General features: G+C 30.5%; 1 protein-coding gene across 1 annotated transcript; it reads left to right on the forward strand.

The window, feature by feature from the left end:
- Window positions 1–178: 178 nt before the first annotated feature.
- LOC139517358 (neurofilament heavy polypeptide-like) lies at window positions 179–11,857 on the forward strand. Its single transcript, XM_071308315.1, has 6 exons — window positions 179–318; window positions 4,873–4,949; window positions 5,904–5,945; window positions 6,291–7,059; window positions 8,264–8,343; window positions 8,801–11,857. The coding sequence occupies exons 1-6, from the start codon at window positions 261–263 to the stop codon at window positions 8,894–8,896; spliced, it is 1,122 nt and encodes a 373-aa protein (XP_071164416.1). The 5' UTR covers window positions 179–260; the 3' UTR covers window positions 8,897–11,857.
- Window positions 11,858–15,701: the final 3,844 nt, after the last annotated feature.

The raw sequence follows: 15,701 nt of genomic DNA on the forward strand, positions 1-15,701 counted from the left end.
ATTCGCATTAACATGGCCTTCAGAATGCTCTGATGACCGACTACGCTGAATGAAAATATCATCTTTAATGGGCAAAAGCATGAAATAAATAAATACACATAGACATAAAAACAAACAGGTCGTTCAGCAAAAACATATAAAAAATCACGGCTGCTATCGGATCTGTACTCTACCTTTTGTACTTTGTAACTTACGCATGTGCAAGACGGAAGCGCCATTTTTAAAAACAAGCACTTACCCCCTTCACTGTAAACCAAAACATGCCTCCAAAAACTAGAAGAAAGTCAGCTAGAAACAAAGAAACGCTTACCGAATCAGGTACCATACGAAAGTTTAAATATATGTTACATAAAAAGAAAAGAGAAAATTCTTTAATGTCAAATTTCACTCGGAAATAAAAATATATATATTTCATCTGTTTATAAACAAATAAATATCGTTCATAAATTGTTGGGCCTATCTATTTGAGTGTATCTTGCTAGTCAAAATAATTATGATGTCTTAAGATGAAAGGCTATTATATTTTTTGCTTTGACACCCTTAGGTGACATCAAAGCAAACACATATAATAGTCTTTTAAGGTTCATCATAACAAATGGACAAATATATGTAAAAATAAACAAACATCTGAATTACTTTGATACTGTCCACTCAGCATGCTCATAAAAACTCTTTAACTCACGGGACACCTATAGTTGTGAAGATATCCATTGTCCATGTCAATTAAGGTTTGTCAGGTTGGGAACAAACCCCCTGGATGGTGATTATACCTGTATAGAGGGATAATCCTTCTTTAGAGGGATAAAATTATCCCTCTATAGAGGGGTATTTTCGTTTGCACTGGATTTAAAGCAAATTAGGGCAGAATGGCATTTTCTAGTTATATTGGCTATAATCTCTAGCATTATATGCATCAACATATATGCACTTTACTAAAAATTGGGATAACCAGTTTTCTGCTAAAGTGACAAAACTTGCAATCTATTGTATACCTATCTGAACACCTGATCAACAACAAAAGGAATAGTTGACCTTTAAATTTCATGTTAAATCTAACAATAGAAATTCTGTTCAGTGAGGCATAAGTGAGTAGAATTTACTTGATCATCACAGCTTTCAATCATGGTGAACAATAGATTTTATATTTAGTCAGATAAGCATCAAACTGGGCATGTGCATATTAAATTAAGTACATCAATTGGTGCATCAACTGTTCCAGGTTACTGCCATAATAAGTAGAGAATGCCATTCTGCCCTATTTTGATTTAAATCCAGTCTAAACAAAAATACCCCTCTATAGAGGGATAAATTTACCCCTCTATAGAAGGATTATCCCTCTATACAGGTATAATCACCATATAGAGGGTTTGTTCCCAACCTGTTTATGACCCCTTCTGTGGCCATTTTTGTACAAACTTTTCATTCTTCAATTGTATCAAAAAAACAGATATAATGTATAATAGAGATAGGTCATATTGTACATATATACCAAGGGGAAACTTGATGCAAAGCATTATTATTTACAATAAACATTGCAAATGCTATTTTTTGCATTTAATAGAAAAAGAGTACTTTGTGGCGAATAAACCAAGATTTTTATATCAATTCATTTCAATGTTTTATTAAAAAGAGCACAATAGAGGTGTAATCCAAATACAGACAATTATAATATTAAAACAACATATAAATGAAATAAAGATGCATGTAACAACAAGTCATAAGCCAATTCTATGTATACCCATAACATTATAAACTGATATTGATACTATGAACATAGATTTGTGTTATAAAATTTGAAACATAGATTACTCACTTGCTTTTCTATGATGTGCTAGTGTTTGTTTTTTACAAAAAGTTCGAACAAATCTGTAAATTCCAAAATACCTCGTGCTGGGTCACTAAAGTCAAGGGCGCCCTAAAAGGTGTACTTGATTTGGTCCATATTTTTATTTGTTTTAACCAATAACTACATTAATAAACTTGTTTAAAGGAAATAAATGCTAGCACTACATCAGAGCTCCAGATAAGTTGCGTATTTGCGTGATTACGCAATAAAAATAATTTAAAACCCAATTCAATTGCCCATTGCAGGGTTCAATAACGCAGTTAATTCAAAGGAAAACCCAATTACCGGTATATATATATATGCCAAAAACTATGAGTTCTTAACGCTTTTATTCGCTATCGTTTGCGTTATTTACCCTTATCTAATGACAGTCGTCGCGTAAATCTATTTTTATAATATTTATTTAATTGGATATGTCCTTTCGTTCTAAAAATAGAGCCCTGCATCAAGTAGCTGTAATGGGTCCCTGTTGGAATTTTCCGTTGCTCAAAAGGTACATATGTTTATGAAAACATTTCGATATTCTCAGCGTTTATCCAATTAGCGTGTGACATGCTGTCATATTTTTTCGAATTGCTAGGGATTTATCATACCATACAATGAATTAAATGAAAGTAAATGTCTGGTAAAAATATTAAATAGAAGCATGTTTTTGGCTTCTTTTTGATAGCTGAAGGAAAGTTTTGATGATAACGAAACTCAGCTAGTGATTTTAGGAAGTGTCCATTGAACGCACTGGCCTGTTTGCATACATTAACGAGAACATTGCTAGAGCAATAAACACAGGGTTTCGTCAAAAATGAAATCAGCTGGAAAAAATTGAAAGGCCAAATCAATTATGACACATGTGATATGTAGTTGGAAAGCATTTGTCGGAAACACTTAGTCACACCTACCCCAACTATAATAAAACTATAGGGTGATCATATGGGATCTAGAAAGGCAATTAGTTCCTGTCCAACTAGTGACACCAGCTGCAGTTTACATAACTTTTGAGAGAGAAAAAAAACTGATAGAACGTTTAAAACGGGACGCAAATTAAACGTACAATTGCTCGTCAGTGAATAAACCAAATTAAACATCAAGCACATATTCTACAAAGAAAAAAACACATTTAAGATGGAAACACATCTGGGGTTGATATAATGTGATTATCATGATTATAACATGCCTAAATATTCAATATTGTGTTGATGAAAAAACCCAATACATTAAGGAGCTTGGTGGTGAAAACCCAATTTGATATTTGCTTGAGGGGTGAATTGGAATTGATTATGCAATTAAAAAACTTTATCACCCAATTACATAAAAAATGGTGAGTAAAAACCCCAATTTGTGAATTCTTATCTGGAGCTACAGCCTACATGCAATAATCCTATATCTATCAGTCATCAAATTGCCAAATATGAGAGTACAAGGATAAAGGCTGTGGATTTTCTTAAAAATTTCCATACATTTAGCATTGAATCAACACGAGGGTACATAATCCTAAAGAACAATCAATAGGATCCAAACCAGTTTTTACCTCCAGGGAGCATCTCAAAGTTTTACCACAACTTGGTAAATTTTCACACCTTATGCATGAAGGAAAAAAAAATGCCCATCAAAATCCAAAATAGATTTTATCTTTCTGAAACATAAAATGCATTTAACTTTTATAAATCAAGTGGATGCCAGGCATTAAAACATTTCCAACTTGATTTTCGGTTTCTATATTTAGAACAACACCACTGCAACTTAACAAATTTAAAACATAAGTCGCTTTAAAAGTTGTTCAAATTTGAAAAAATTAGTAGTACGAAACCACATTACATGAGGATACAGGTAGGGAACAACCCCTAACATGAGGGATATCCCTTTAAGGAGGAACTGTACCTGAGACAAGGGGTCATTTTACTGTTTTAAAAAAGATTACCTGTAACAGATTTAAAAAAAAAAAATAACTTAATGTTTAAAAGGGAAAAAATAATAATATTTGGAACAGATATTCTAATCAAGGAGTCCACTTATTTTTAATCATAAAGAAGATACAAGTCCAGGAATATTACAAAATTCTTGGACATGTTTTGACCATATAACATGTATAATACCAGATAAAGGTATAGTTCTTTGGGAAAAGTTTATTCAAATAAAATTAATATTTTCTCTTTTGTACAATTTCACTATATTGCTAGTGCTGGTAAAATAGTCATTTATATAGAAATCAGCTATTTTGCCAGTTTGAATATATATGAAATGGCCACAGCCTAACATAAATATGTGCTCATTTGTACTAAAACGTGTTTTTTTTTCATCATTTGAAATGTACCCCTCATAAAAGGTATAGTCCTTACATTGAGGGATTGTTCCCAACCTGTAGTATCTGGGCTGTTCATATCACTTGACTTTGAAATCTTAAATTAAGGTTCATCATAACAAATGGAAAATGCCTGTGTTTACACGTCAAAAACTACTCGATTACAGACTAACCTGTTCAGTTTGAAAGTTTTAAGGCCTGGTATTGAAACAAATAAAAGTAAATGCATTTTGTTTTTCAGAAAGATAGGCATTTTCTCATTGTTGAAGGTCATACAGTGGCTTATGATTGCTAATTACCACTTCAGGGCTTCAAAAAAATATTTGAGACAGCCGGACATTTTTATTGTCTAATTCCGATTTTAGTCCCTTTAGACTTAGTATCAAAAGGAAACCATAGTAATCAGTTGGGCATAATATAAATTAAGAATGACACAAAAAGGGTATTTGACTAGATTTTTTAATATTTAAACTCAATGTTCTTTAGTCATGTTAGTTGAATTGACAGTGCACCATTCAAGGTGTGCAACATCAGTGTACTAATATCTTAATTAAACTTACCAGATACACCAATAACATGAACAAAATTATCACAAATAATTCAAGAACTAGTACCACCAGTAACCATCAAAACTTGTGTAAAATTCATACAGAAGTGAAAACCTTTAATATGTTTAGTACATGTATGTAAGCTAACCATTTAGGTAACATAAATATGTTTTCTTATTCAGAAACTCCTTCGTCATCTGAGGAACCTGAGTATAGAAAGACACTTGAAATAATAACAAGACTGTCACAGAAATATCTTGTAAGTATTCCAATGATATGATGCCAGTGATATTGTTTTCCTTAAATTAATGGAGAATAAAGGCCTTTTCCCAATTTGAAAAAAAAAAATGGCTTAAAATTATTCCCAAAATGACAACTTTTTTTCCAAACAGTGCAGTTTCAGTAGTAATTGTGCATGAATTCAAACTGAAAAACATTCTATTGTACTTTTTTCATGCCAAAAATTACTATATGTGCAGATTTCAGGGTCTATTTATGTTTCATCACTGACAAAAAGGGGTCTTATTTCAAAGCAGGGTTTGACTCTTGAAATGGGGTCTGTAAATTGAAGTTTCAGTCAAATTCATGGTTTATTCTAAAATTCCCAATTTGATGAAAATTACGCATATTTTCCCAATAAAAAAAGGGTAGAGGTAGTTTTGAAAAAAGCCAACAATATCACTGGATGCCATTGATGGGAATTCTTGGAATAACCATAATCATATTACCCTTATATTTACTTTAAGTGTATCAGTCATTACCTGGGATGGGGAATTAATCACTTTAAGGGTATCATTCATAACCTGGAATGGGGAATTTTATTTTCTTTTAGTTGAATTATTTGGAATAGATATTCAATAAATACAAAATGTTTCTTTGCACATTGGGGATCAGTCATTTATTTCAAAGATTTTAAAGCGTAGTTTGAATGATGTCAAGTATTAAATTGCGTTATAAACACAAAAGAACATTGGTTTGAAACCCTTTGTTCTTCCTGAAAAGTAAATGTTACAGTATTGTTTGATTAAACATTCATTTTTGTAATTCAAATTGATTTTTTTTTAATAAATAGATAAATGAAATGCTCATCTGAAAAATATGCATGTGCTTCTGTTGTGATATTCTTGACATCTACATGTGTTAAAAAATAACTGAATTTTGCATAATTATTGTATTTTTGTAACATAGTTGTGAATTGTTTATATTTTTCTAGAACACAGGATCATCTAGTACATCAAAAAAAGGGAACAAAAATGTAAGTGTGTTCACCATGTATAAATGTAAATATCAGCAGTCTCTTAATCATGGAATTGTGTCATAAATTTAACGAGTTTTGTCAAATGATTAAATAAAATAAGATTTGGCAGAACACATTGTTATTTTATTGAACTGTGCCAAAGAGTCATGAACATTTTCACCCTTATTCTTCCAATACATGTAGATATTAAAAAATTTCATTAGCCCATTTGCAAAATTTTGATGAACTTGAAAGGAGGTATTTTTTTCTATTAACAATCAGCCTAAAAAATTAAACATAAAATTTGGATCTGTAATGCTTCAATGAATCCTTTGATTGTAAGTGTATTTAATTTAATTTCAGGAACAAGAAATAGGTTATGAGGGAGATGAAGAGAACACTACAGGATCTAGTGCTTCTTCGTCTGTTGGCAGTCCTTACGACTTTGAAGAGGAACCAATGTCTGAGGAATCTTCCCTGAATAAGAAAGACAAAAAAAAGAAGAAACAAGACAAGAAATCTGATAAACAAATTAAACAGAAAAAAACACCAACAGTGCAAAAGAAAATCTCACCGAAACCTCCAACAAAAACTCCTAAAGCACAAAATAAAAGTGTAAGATTTGATGAAACCCCAAAATCTCCAATGAAAGAGAAAATAAAGTTTCCTACAACACCATTACCAAAGTCACCAATTGTAGCCTTAGAAAAACTTGATATTCAGATGGTGGAGGAATCTCAAAGACAGTTAAGGAAACGTAAAGTGGATACACCACAAACTGTTTTCACTCAAATTAAAGTGACAAAAAAAGAATCTGTAGATAAAATCAAACCGGAACCAAAATTGAAAGGACCAAAAATGAGTACTTCTATTCATCTACCTAGTAAAATTATACCTGCAATGGTCCAGGATACTTCTACACCAAATGAAAGTGTTCGGACATTAAGGAAGAGGGGAAATGATTCATGTTTTGGGTTTGAAGATGTCAAGAGAAAATCATTACTTGAATCTCCGGTAAAAAGAGTGCCCATTACCCCTCTGTCAGACTATGCTTCTATGGACGTAACAATGGAGGATAGTGTACAAAATTTAAAACCCTCATCACCTATGTTGTTTTCTATGGAAGAAGAAGGTATTATAATTTAAACATGCTACAAATAGCTTCTGTTGTTTTATTGTTTAATAGCAGAATAGATTTTCAATTGCTTGGATATGAAATATTACAACTTGTTTGGAACCTGAAATGTAATGTTAAGTAAAATGAAAGTAAAAATGATTTATTATACCCCCGCTTTGAAAAAAAAGGGGGGTATACTGTTTTACCTCTGTCTGTTCTTCCGTCAGTCCATCAGTCCATCCGTCCCATGAATATTTTTCGTCGCATTTTTCTCAGGAACTACAATATAAGGATTTCTGAAATTTGGTTTCAGGGTTTATATAAGTCTGCTACACCGTTTGATGCCTTTTCAGATTCATCACTCGACAACTTCTTGTTTACCGAACACTTGTACTATTTAACACATGATAACCAAGTTGAAAATTTTCGTCACATTTTTCTCCGGAACTACAATACAAGGATTTCTGAAATTTTGTTTCAAGGTTTATATAAGTATGCTATACTGTGTGATGCGTTTTCAGATTCATCACTCAACAACTTCCTGTTTACCGAACACTTGTACTATTTTACACATGATAACCAAGTTGAAAATTTCCGTCACATTTTTCTCAGAAACTACAATACAAGGATTTCTGAAATTTGGTTTCAGGATTTATACAAGTCAGCTATACAGTGTGATGCGTTTTCAGATTCATCACTCAACAACTTCATGTTTACACTATTAAAATTATCCACTTGTGGCGGGGGTATCATCAGTGAGCAGTAGTTCGAGTTTCACTTGTTTCTTGACTTTTTATTATGGTTCATTTAACATTCAGTAAACAGCTGTGTCCTTGCAATCACTTGATAATGCTTTGACAAAATCATTTAAAATTTAGATATGTTGTTTTCTCTGACTGAATGAAGAAGATCAAGTTCAATTCTCATGATTTTGACTTTTATTTTTATTGGGTTATAGACCTGTAAGTAGTGAAAAGTGATACTCCGATTGCTTTTGACCTTTCCATTTGAAGCCTGTTTGGGGTCCAGATTTGCTGGAAAATGCTGTTTGCTGTCAATCTGTTTTATATTGTACAATATTTATATTTAAAAAAGTATTGAAAGTCTCAATACATTGCCAACTTGGTGTAACAGAATTTCAAATGCATATGTCAGACATGTATAAAATTTGAACCTATCTTAGTCTATTAAATTATAACTGATATACTTTTGTTTACAGACTTTTGTGATCTGCAGGTGAACAAAAGCATGAGTAAGACTTATAAACCAAAGAAAAAACTGCCTACCAAAAAACAACAGGTAAGAGAATTGTCAAACCTATAAATGTGATGTTGGTATTTTAGTTCTATTGAAAAGAAATTGTGTTATTTTTTTTTTTCATGAAAAGATGAGACATGATCTTTGTGCATTTAATATCAATGAATAATACGAGATATGGGATGAGACAGCAATCTTACAACTCAAAAACCAAAGCACATTTCTAGAGAACAAAATATGGTCTTCTACAATAAGACAAATGTCTTTAGTTGAAAAAATGATCCAAATCATCCTCAGGATATAACAAACAATTCAAAGAAATAATTAGTGTATATTTTTTTTTAACAGAGTTTGGTTAAAAAGGCACTAATTGTTTAATACAATAATTTTAAAATGTTAAAGTCCATATAAAACAGTACTTAAAGAATAACAAATGTTTTTTTGAAAATTAGGTGGTTAATAAAATGATACTTAATCCATGTCTATTTACTTTGAACAGGTAGTGAAATCCAGTGAATGGGCTAACAAAATAGAAAAGATGAGTGTGGAGTTCAAAGAAATAGAAAGTTTTGAATTAAGTATTGAGCAAGACTGATTCCAGATTCCAAGATTTATAGCATTCTAAGTTGAATTTTATGGTTTGATATACCTTCTTTTTGGTATTAATTTTGTGGTGTATTTTATGTTTCAATTTACAGAAAGGCAGCATTTCTTTCAAATTATACATCTTTGTTTGAAAATGTATAGAAGTTGTACATTTGATTTAGTCTTATCATTGTATTAGTAGAAGTTATTATATAGTCTCCTTTGTGTGAGGCTACATTGACTAGATCGGTTAGCTTTTACACCCATGATTTGGTTTAAAGGAAGGGTTATATAGTTCATAGAAATGATGAACCTGAAATGGAAAACAATGACATTTCAATGTTATAATTTAAAATTGAATGTCTTACAGAAGTAAATATTTTTTAAATATTTTATTTTCATCAACTCAAATATTATATAAATTTTCTCTACATCTATTAATGAGGCTGATTAAAACAAAATAATGTGATCACTACAATTTGTTTTGATAAGTTATCTCAATTTTCTTTTTGTCTATTATTTGGACTGAAATTTTGTCTTCTCTTTAACAATATTAAACATTCTGCAAATCAAATTAATTTGTCTTTCAATTTTAAGCTATTTTAGAATAAAACAATATTAATCAGAGAGTTAATTTTCAGACATTACTTAAAAATGGGAACTGAAACATATTGTCACCTTGACCTTCGTGTTAAAAAATGATATATACAGCAACATATTATTGTTTGTTTTTAATTTCATGTTATTTGAGAATGGCATAAGAAGCCAGTTGTAATGAATATTTGTGTAGGTTTCAATACAAATATAAGAACATGTACAATGTTCAAACTTTTTGGAACAATAAATGACTTAAATCAAGTGAATTATTAACATGTATTTTTGATATTTTACACCATTTTTTGCACACACTGTACAATAGTTAACATTTATGTGTTAACTACATGAATTATTAAAAAAAAATATGTTGTGTTTTATTTTTTGTATTTTATATAACTTTATATTATGAATTTTTCATAATCATTATGGTAACATTAATCAACATGTAAACAAAATGTAATACTTCTATCATGTCTATAGAGTGTATGAATGAATTGTTGGGGCAATTATTTTCTAAGTGGTATGAACCTGGTCTTGTGTCTTAACAAAACTGCATACACACTTTCATATTGATATGTTATATTTTTTTTTTGAAAAGTGTCACTTTTGGGGAAAGCTTTCAATTATTTTTTTGAATTGAATTTTTGATTTGTTTAAAAAATATTTGGCACTTTCTGGAAAATATTTCAGTTTCATAAATAATCAAATATAATATTCTAGAATGCTAAGGATTTTGTTCATTCCATTTCTATCATTTTCATAAAGATTTCAAAGTCAGGTAGTTTCTATTCCTACAAGGATTTTTGTATTAAACAAACCTGTGTCAGCAGTTATACAATCTAAACTATATAAAATTGTGTACTTCTTTTTAATTTTGTAAAAGCATTAAAAAAGAATTGTGGCATGGAACAGTTGAAAATGTTTTTTAATGACTTCTAATTGCAAATTCTTCTTACATAATTAAATCCGGCTTCTTTCAACAATAAGAAATGATTTTTGACTACAAATAAATCCAAATTATTAAACAAATTTTGTAGAGCCTTCATCTTTTTTTCTCTGAAAGTGAGACATATGATTTGGTTTTCTGGCCACAGTAAGGACAACAGCATCAACAATTGTTAAGTTTTCTGCTTAAGAAACTACTGACAATAGACAGATATATTTTCTTTAAAGATCATTGTTGTCTTGCCATCTCAGTTGTCTACAATATTGAGCCATGCACACTAGTTCATGTTCAAGTGACAATAAACTAATTTTAAGCAATGTTGCTGTCTATCAGATTGTCTTTTTTTTTAATTTTATGCCAACAGAAGAGACACATCTCTGTGTCAACAGTTTATTCTTCTGAATGTTTCAATATTTATAGACTAGCTAATTGAAGAATTCAAATATCAAAAATATTCAAAGAGTGACTGAACAACACATTAATTCAAATTGCAAGTAGTGCATAAGTTAATTTTCAGTGTTGTTGGGTCACCAGTTGAAATTTTTCGATATTTGAATTCTCTGATTCAGTTATTCTTTTTATTACATTTGTAAAATAAATATTGTAAGAAATTTAAGGAAAATGTATTTAAAGAAACAATATCTTTTTTCTATGCATCCTCAATTTGTTTTTATCAAATTTTATCCATGTCTTGACAACACCTATTGTTGTATAATGTCCGAGAAGTGAAATAACAACATTTATTTCACATGTGAAATTATTGGTTTTTATTTCACTAGGAAATCTATGTAATGCGATTCAACCAATGTAATAAGACCATTTAGTTTGTGTAATTTGGCAGGAATATATTTATTAGGAGGGCCATGTGAATGTAATTTTTCTTATTCTATTTGAACAATGATTTGAATTTCATTACAGTTATTAGTATTTTAAATCAATCATGATATGCAAAGATAACAATCTTTGGATTCTTGGCATTGTTAAATTCACAGATAAAGTTCCAATTTCAATTGCATTTTTGACGTCAATCATGTGTAGCCCATGTTTTATTGGTATTAGAACATAGCTTTGATTCAAAAGTAAAAGAAGAATGTCATATTAAGATCATGTACAACATAAACAAAAATTAATTTAAAGATAATTGATCAGGTTTTAGAAAATTTCCACAACTGATTCTTCAATTATATTTTTTTTCAAGGCACCAGCCTTTTAATTTGTTTATTCCATTGTGGTCATAAGATAGCTTATGTATGTATTTATAGGTTTGTATATAATTTTGTAAATATCTATCTTTCTTCTGTCATGTGTAACTTTTAATACAAAGTAACAAATGGTTGTAAATTATTGTATACTTTTTTGAGGCAGAGATACTGCTGGTAGAAGTACTATGGTATGGAATTATTAAAATAAATTGATAATATATAATAATTGAGTTCTATATTGCTTCAGACTAGTTTCCTGAAAATAGAAAACAAAGGATGTTTTCTAAATGATATCAATTTCATCTTGACCAAAGATCTATTGTATTGTCTCCTTAAATGAAAATAAGGAGATGTATGATTTTCAAGAGACAACTATCAACCAAAGACCAAATGATTTAGATTCAATTTTTGTTGAAATCAAACAAATTTTAATTTTGGACCCAGATTTGGAACAACTTGAAAACTGGGCCCATACTCAAAAATCTAAATACATGTTTAGATCCAGCATGTCAAAGAACCTCTAGAATTAATTTTTTGTTTAAATCAAACTAAGTTTAAATTGGACACTTTGGACCTTGATGTAGACCAATTTGAAAACAGGACCAAAAATTTTTTAATCTAAATACACGGTTAGATTCGGAAATCAAAGAACCCCAATATCTAAATTTTTGATGAATTCAAACTAAGTTTTATTTTGGCCCCTTTGAACCTCAACGTAAACCAATTTAAAAAACAGGGCCCAAAATCAAATCTTAATACACAGTTAGATTCAGCATATCAAAGAACCTAATATATTCAATTTTTGTTGAAATCAAACAAAATTTAATTTAGGACCCTGATTTGGACCAACTTAACAACTGGGCCCAAAATCAAAAACCTTGATACATGTTTAGATTAAGCATACCAAGAACCCCAAGAATTCATTTTTGTTAAAATTAAACTGAGTATAACCCTAAAAAGAGAAACTGAGTTAAATTTTGGACTATACTGTAAGACCATTTGAAAATGGGACCAAAAATTAAAAATCTAAATACCTGGTTTGGCATATGAAAGAACCCCAATAATTCAATTTGTGATGAAATAAAACATAGTTCAATTTTGGACGCTTTGGACCAATTAAAAAACGGGGCCCAAAATCCAAAAACTTAATACATGGTTAGATACAGCATATTAAAGAACCACAAGAATTCAAGAATAAAACCCCATTGAATTTGGTCATGAAATAAGCAATTTAAACAAAGTATTTAAAAAAGGAATTGTTTTGGCCTTTAATTTCTAAACAGTTAGGGCCATAACCCTAAAAATCAATCCTTACCTTCCTTATTTTGTATGGAACCTTGTGGTACAATTTCATAGAGATCCATTCACTCAGTTTAAGTTATTGTCTGGAAACTAAGTGTCTTCGCATGACACAGACGACGACAAGGACTTGATACCAATATATGACAGTGAAAAAGTACAAGGCAATATAAGTTTTGGTTTGCAAGTAATCATTTTTTATCTGTTCCAAGAACACATTCTAAATGAAATTTCCTCATGTATTTGACATCTAATCTGGAGATGGATTGATTTCAGCATCAATATGTTGAGCTCGTTTATATAAAATTTCAAAATTCAAATGCTGGTACATTGTTAGTTTTTTTTTGTCTTTATATTTCAGAAGGTAAAAGACCTGGATGCTTCATATTTTGTATGTAGATAGTTTTAATATGTTACAAAGTTTCCATCTGTCATATATCCAAAGTACCTCATTTGTCATGGCTCAAGGGCTTAAAAAATAATTTTTCACTAACTATGAGTAATAGGACAACCATATTTGGTATATAAAATTGAGAATGGAAATGGGGAATGTGTCAAAGAGACAACACCCCGACCATAGGGCAGACAACAGCCAAGCCACCAATGGGTCTTCAATGCAGCGAGAAACTTCTGCACCTGGAGTTTTCCTTCAGCTGTCCCCTAAACAAATATGTATACTAGTTCAGTGATAATAAAATTGAGAATGGAAAAGGGGAATGTATCAAAGAGACAACCCAACCATAGAACAGACAACAGCATAAGGTCACCAACAGGTCTTCAATGCAGGGAGAATGTCTACATGTCCGTCAGACAGGGTTCATCCGACTTCAACCTTATTTCATGGATCAGTGATCAAGGTTATGCAATTTAATCTGTTTCTCAAATTCTATAAACTAGGTGCTCCGCAGGGCGCAGCTTAATACGACCGCAGAGGTCGAACCCTGAACAGTTGGGGCAAGTATGGACAAAACATTCAAGCGTGATACAGCTCTGAATTTGGATTGTGATCAAATTTTTGACATCACATGGTTTTTTTTTACACAAAACAAATGTCAAGATTTTACAAATCAATTAAAGATTTCTTCTTCAAACTTTTTAAATCTAAAATTAAATAGTTGATCATGACACAGCATAGGTTTCTGACACAGAACAAATGTGGTCTAATGAACTTAAAAGTGTTTTTTTGCCTTTGAGCAATTCACTATGCTGTTGAATATTAATCCTCTCAAAAAAATGTTTGAAGAAATTTTCTTTTTATTTATGAAATCTGAAATGAAAAAAATTTAAACCCCCCCCCCCTTTTTTCACATCCCTGTTTCCCTTTTTCCAAAACTGATATCAATTCAAATTTCTAATGGAGTTTGCAACAATAACTACTCTTTTAAATACATCATAAAATATTAAAATGTAAAATAAAGTGCTTGTTATCACTGAATGGTAAAGATTGGTTGGTAGTAAAAGTGAATATACATTGTTTATTGTATAAAACAATAAAAAAAAACTTCATCAGCCACATTTTATATTGGCAAATTTCCAATGAAGTTATTTACATAAAGTTATTGGCAAATAAAAATAGAAAATGACATCATAGTCATGTCTGGCAAATGTCCAACATACATTATCTAAAAACATTTAGATAAGATAAGGAAAAAAAGCTTCATCAGCAACATTTTGTATTGGCAAATTTCCAATGAAGTTATTTACATAAAGTTATTGGCAAATAAAATTAGAAAATGACATCATAGTCATGTCTGGGCGGCAAATTTCCAACATATATTATCAACTACTATTCTATACAAAGAAAGATAACTCCAATTGCAAATTAATTGCTATTGCACAATATTGCAATTTTTTATAGATATTTCTTGCTATTGTGCAATACTGTGCAATTGAAAATTTCTTGCTATTGCACAATACTTGATATGGAATCCTGATTTGGACCAACTTGAAAACTGGGCCCATAATCAAAAATCAAAGTACATATTTAGATAAAGCATATCAAATAAGCCCAAGAATTTAATTTTTGTTAAAATCAAACTTAGTTTAATTTTGGACCCTTTGGACCTTAATGTAGACCAATTTGAAAACTGGACCAAAAATTAAGAATCTACATACATAGTTAGATTCGGCATATCAAAGAACCCCAATTATTCAATTTTTGATGAAATCACACAAAGTTCAATTTTGGACCCTTTGGGCCCCTTATTCCTAAACTGTTAGGACCAAAGTTTAATTTTGGACCCCCATTTGGACCAACTTGAAAACTAGGCCAATAATTAAAAATCTAAGTACATTTTTAAATTCAGCATATCAAAGAACCCCAAGGATTCAATTCTTGTTAAAATCAAACTAAGTTTAATTTTGGACCCTTTGGACCTTAATGTAGACCAATTTGAAAACGGGACCAAAAATTAAGAATCTACATACATAGTTAGATTCGGTTTCGATTTCAATGTCTCCCTCAACGTGTTACGCGGGGAACATAAACCAACACTATTGGGATCACAAGATGGATTGTAGCCTTAGGTAGATAAAGACCTTTTTGTGAATATATATATATAATTGCTCTCTGTCAAACACAAAAAAAATCTCATTTTGGTTCTCTGATAGCAAGTAGAAAGCTCTCATTTTCTTGGGACAAATGAGTTTCTTGATTAATTATATGAGTATAAATGGTCAGTAACCAATATCAGCATGTCATTACTCCAAAGTATAATATGTGGATAATAGTTATCAGTGTGTTATCTTAATTAAAACAAAACTCAAATTAA

The sequence above is a fragment of the Mytilus edulis genome, chromosome 3 (genome assembly GCF_963676685.1).
Source record: "Mytilus edulis chromosome 3, xbMytEdul2.2, whole genome shotgun sequence".
NCBI lineage: Eukaryota > Metazoa > Mollusca > Bivalvia > Mytilida > Mytilidae > Mytilus > Mytilus edulis.

Excerpts from the sequence above, each read along its gene's own strand:
- LOC139517358 (XM_071308315.1), top strand. The coding sequence starts at position 261 with ATGCCTCCAAAAACTAGAAGAAAGTCAGCTAGAAACAAAGAAACGCTT. Across the intron at positions 319-4,872 it reads AGAAACGCTTACCGAATCAG|AAACTCCTTCGTCATCTGAG; the intron begins GTACCATACGAA and ends TTTCTTATTCAG. Across the intron at positions 8,344-8,800 it reads TGCCTACCAAAAAACAACAG|GTAGTGAAATCCAGTGAATG; the intron begins GTAAGAGAATTG and ends TACTTTGAACAG.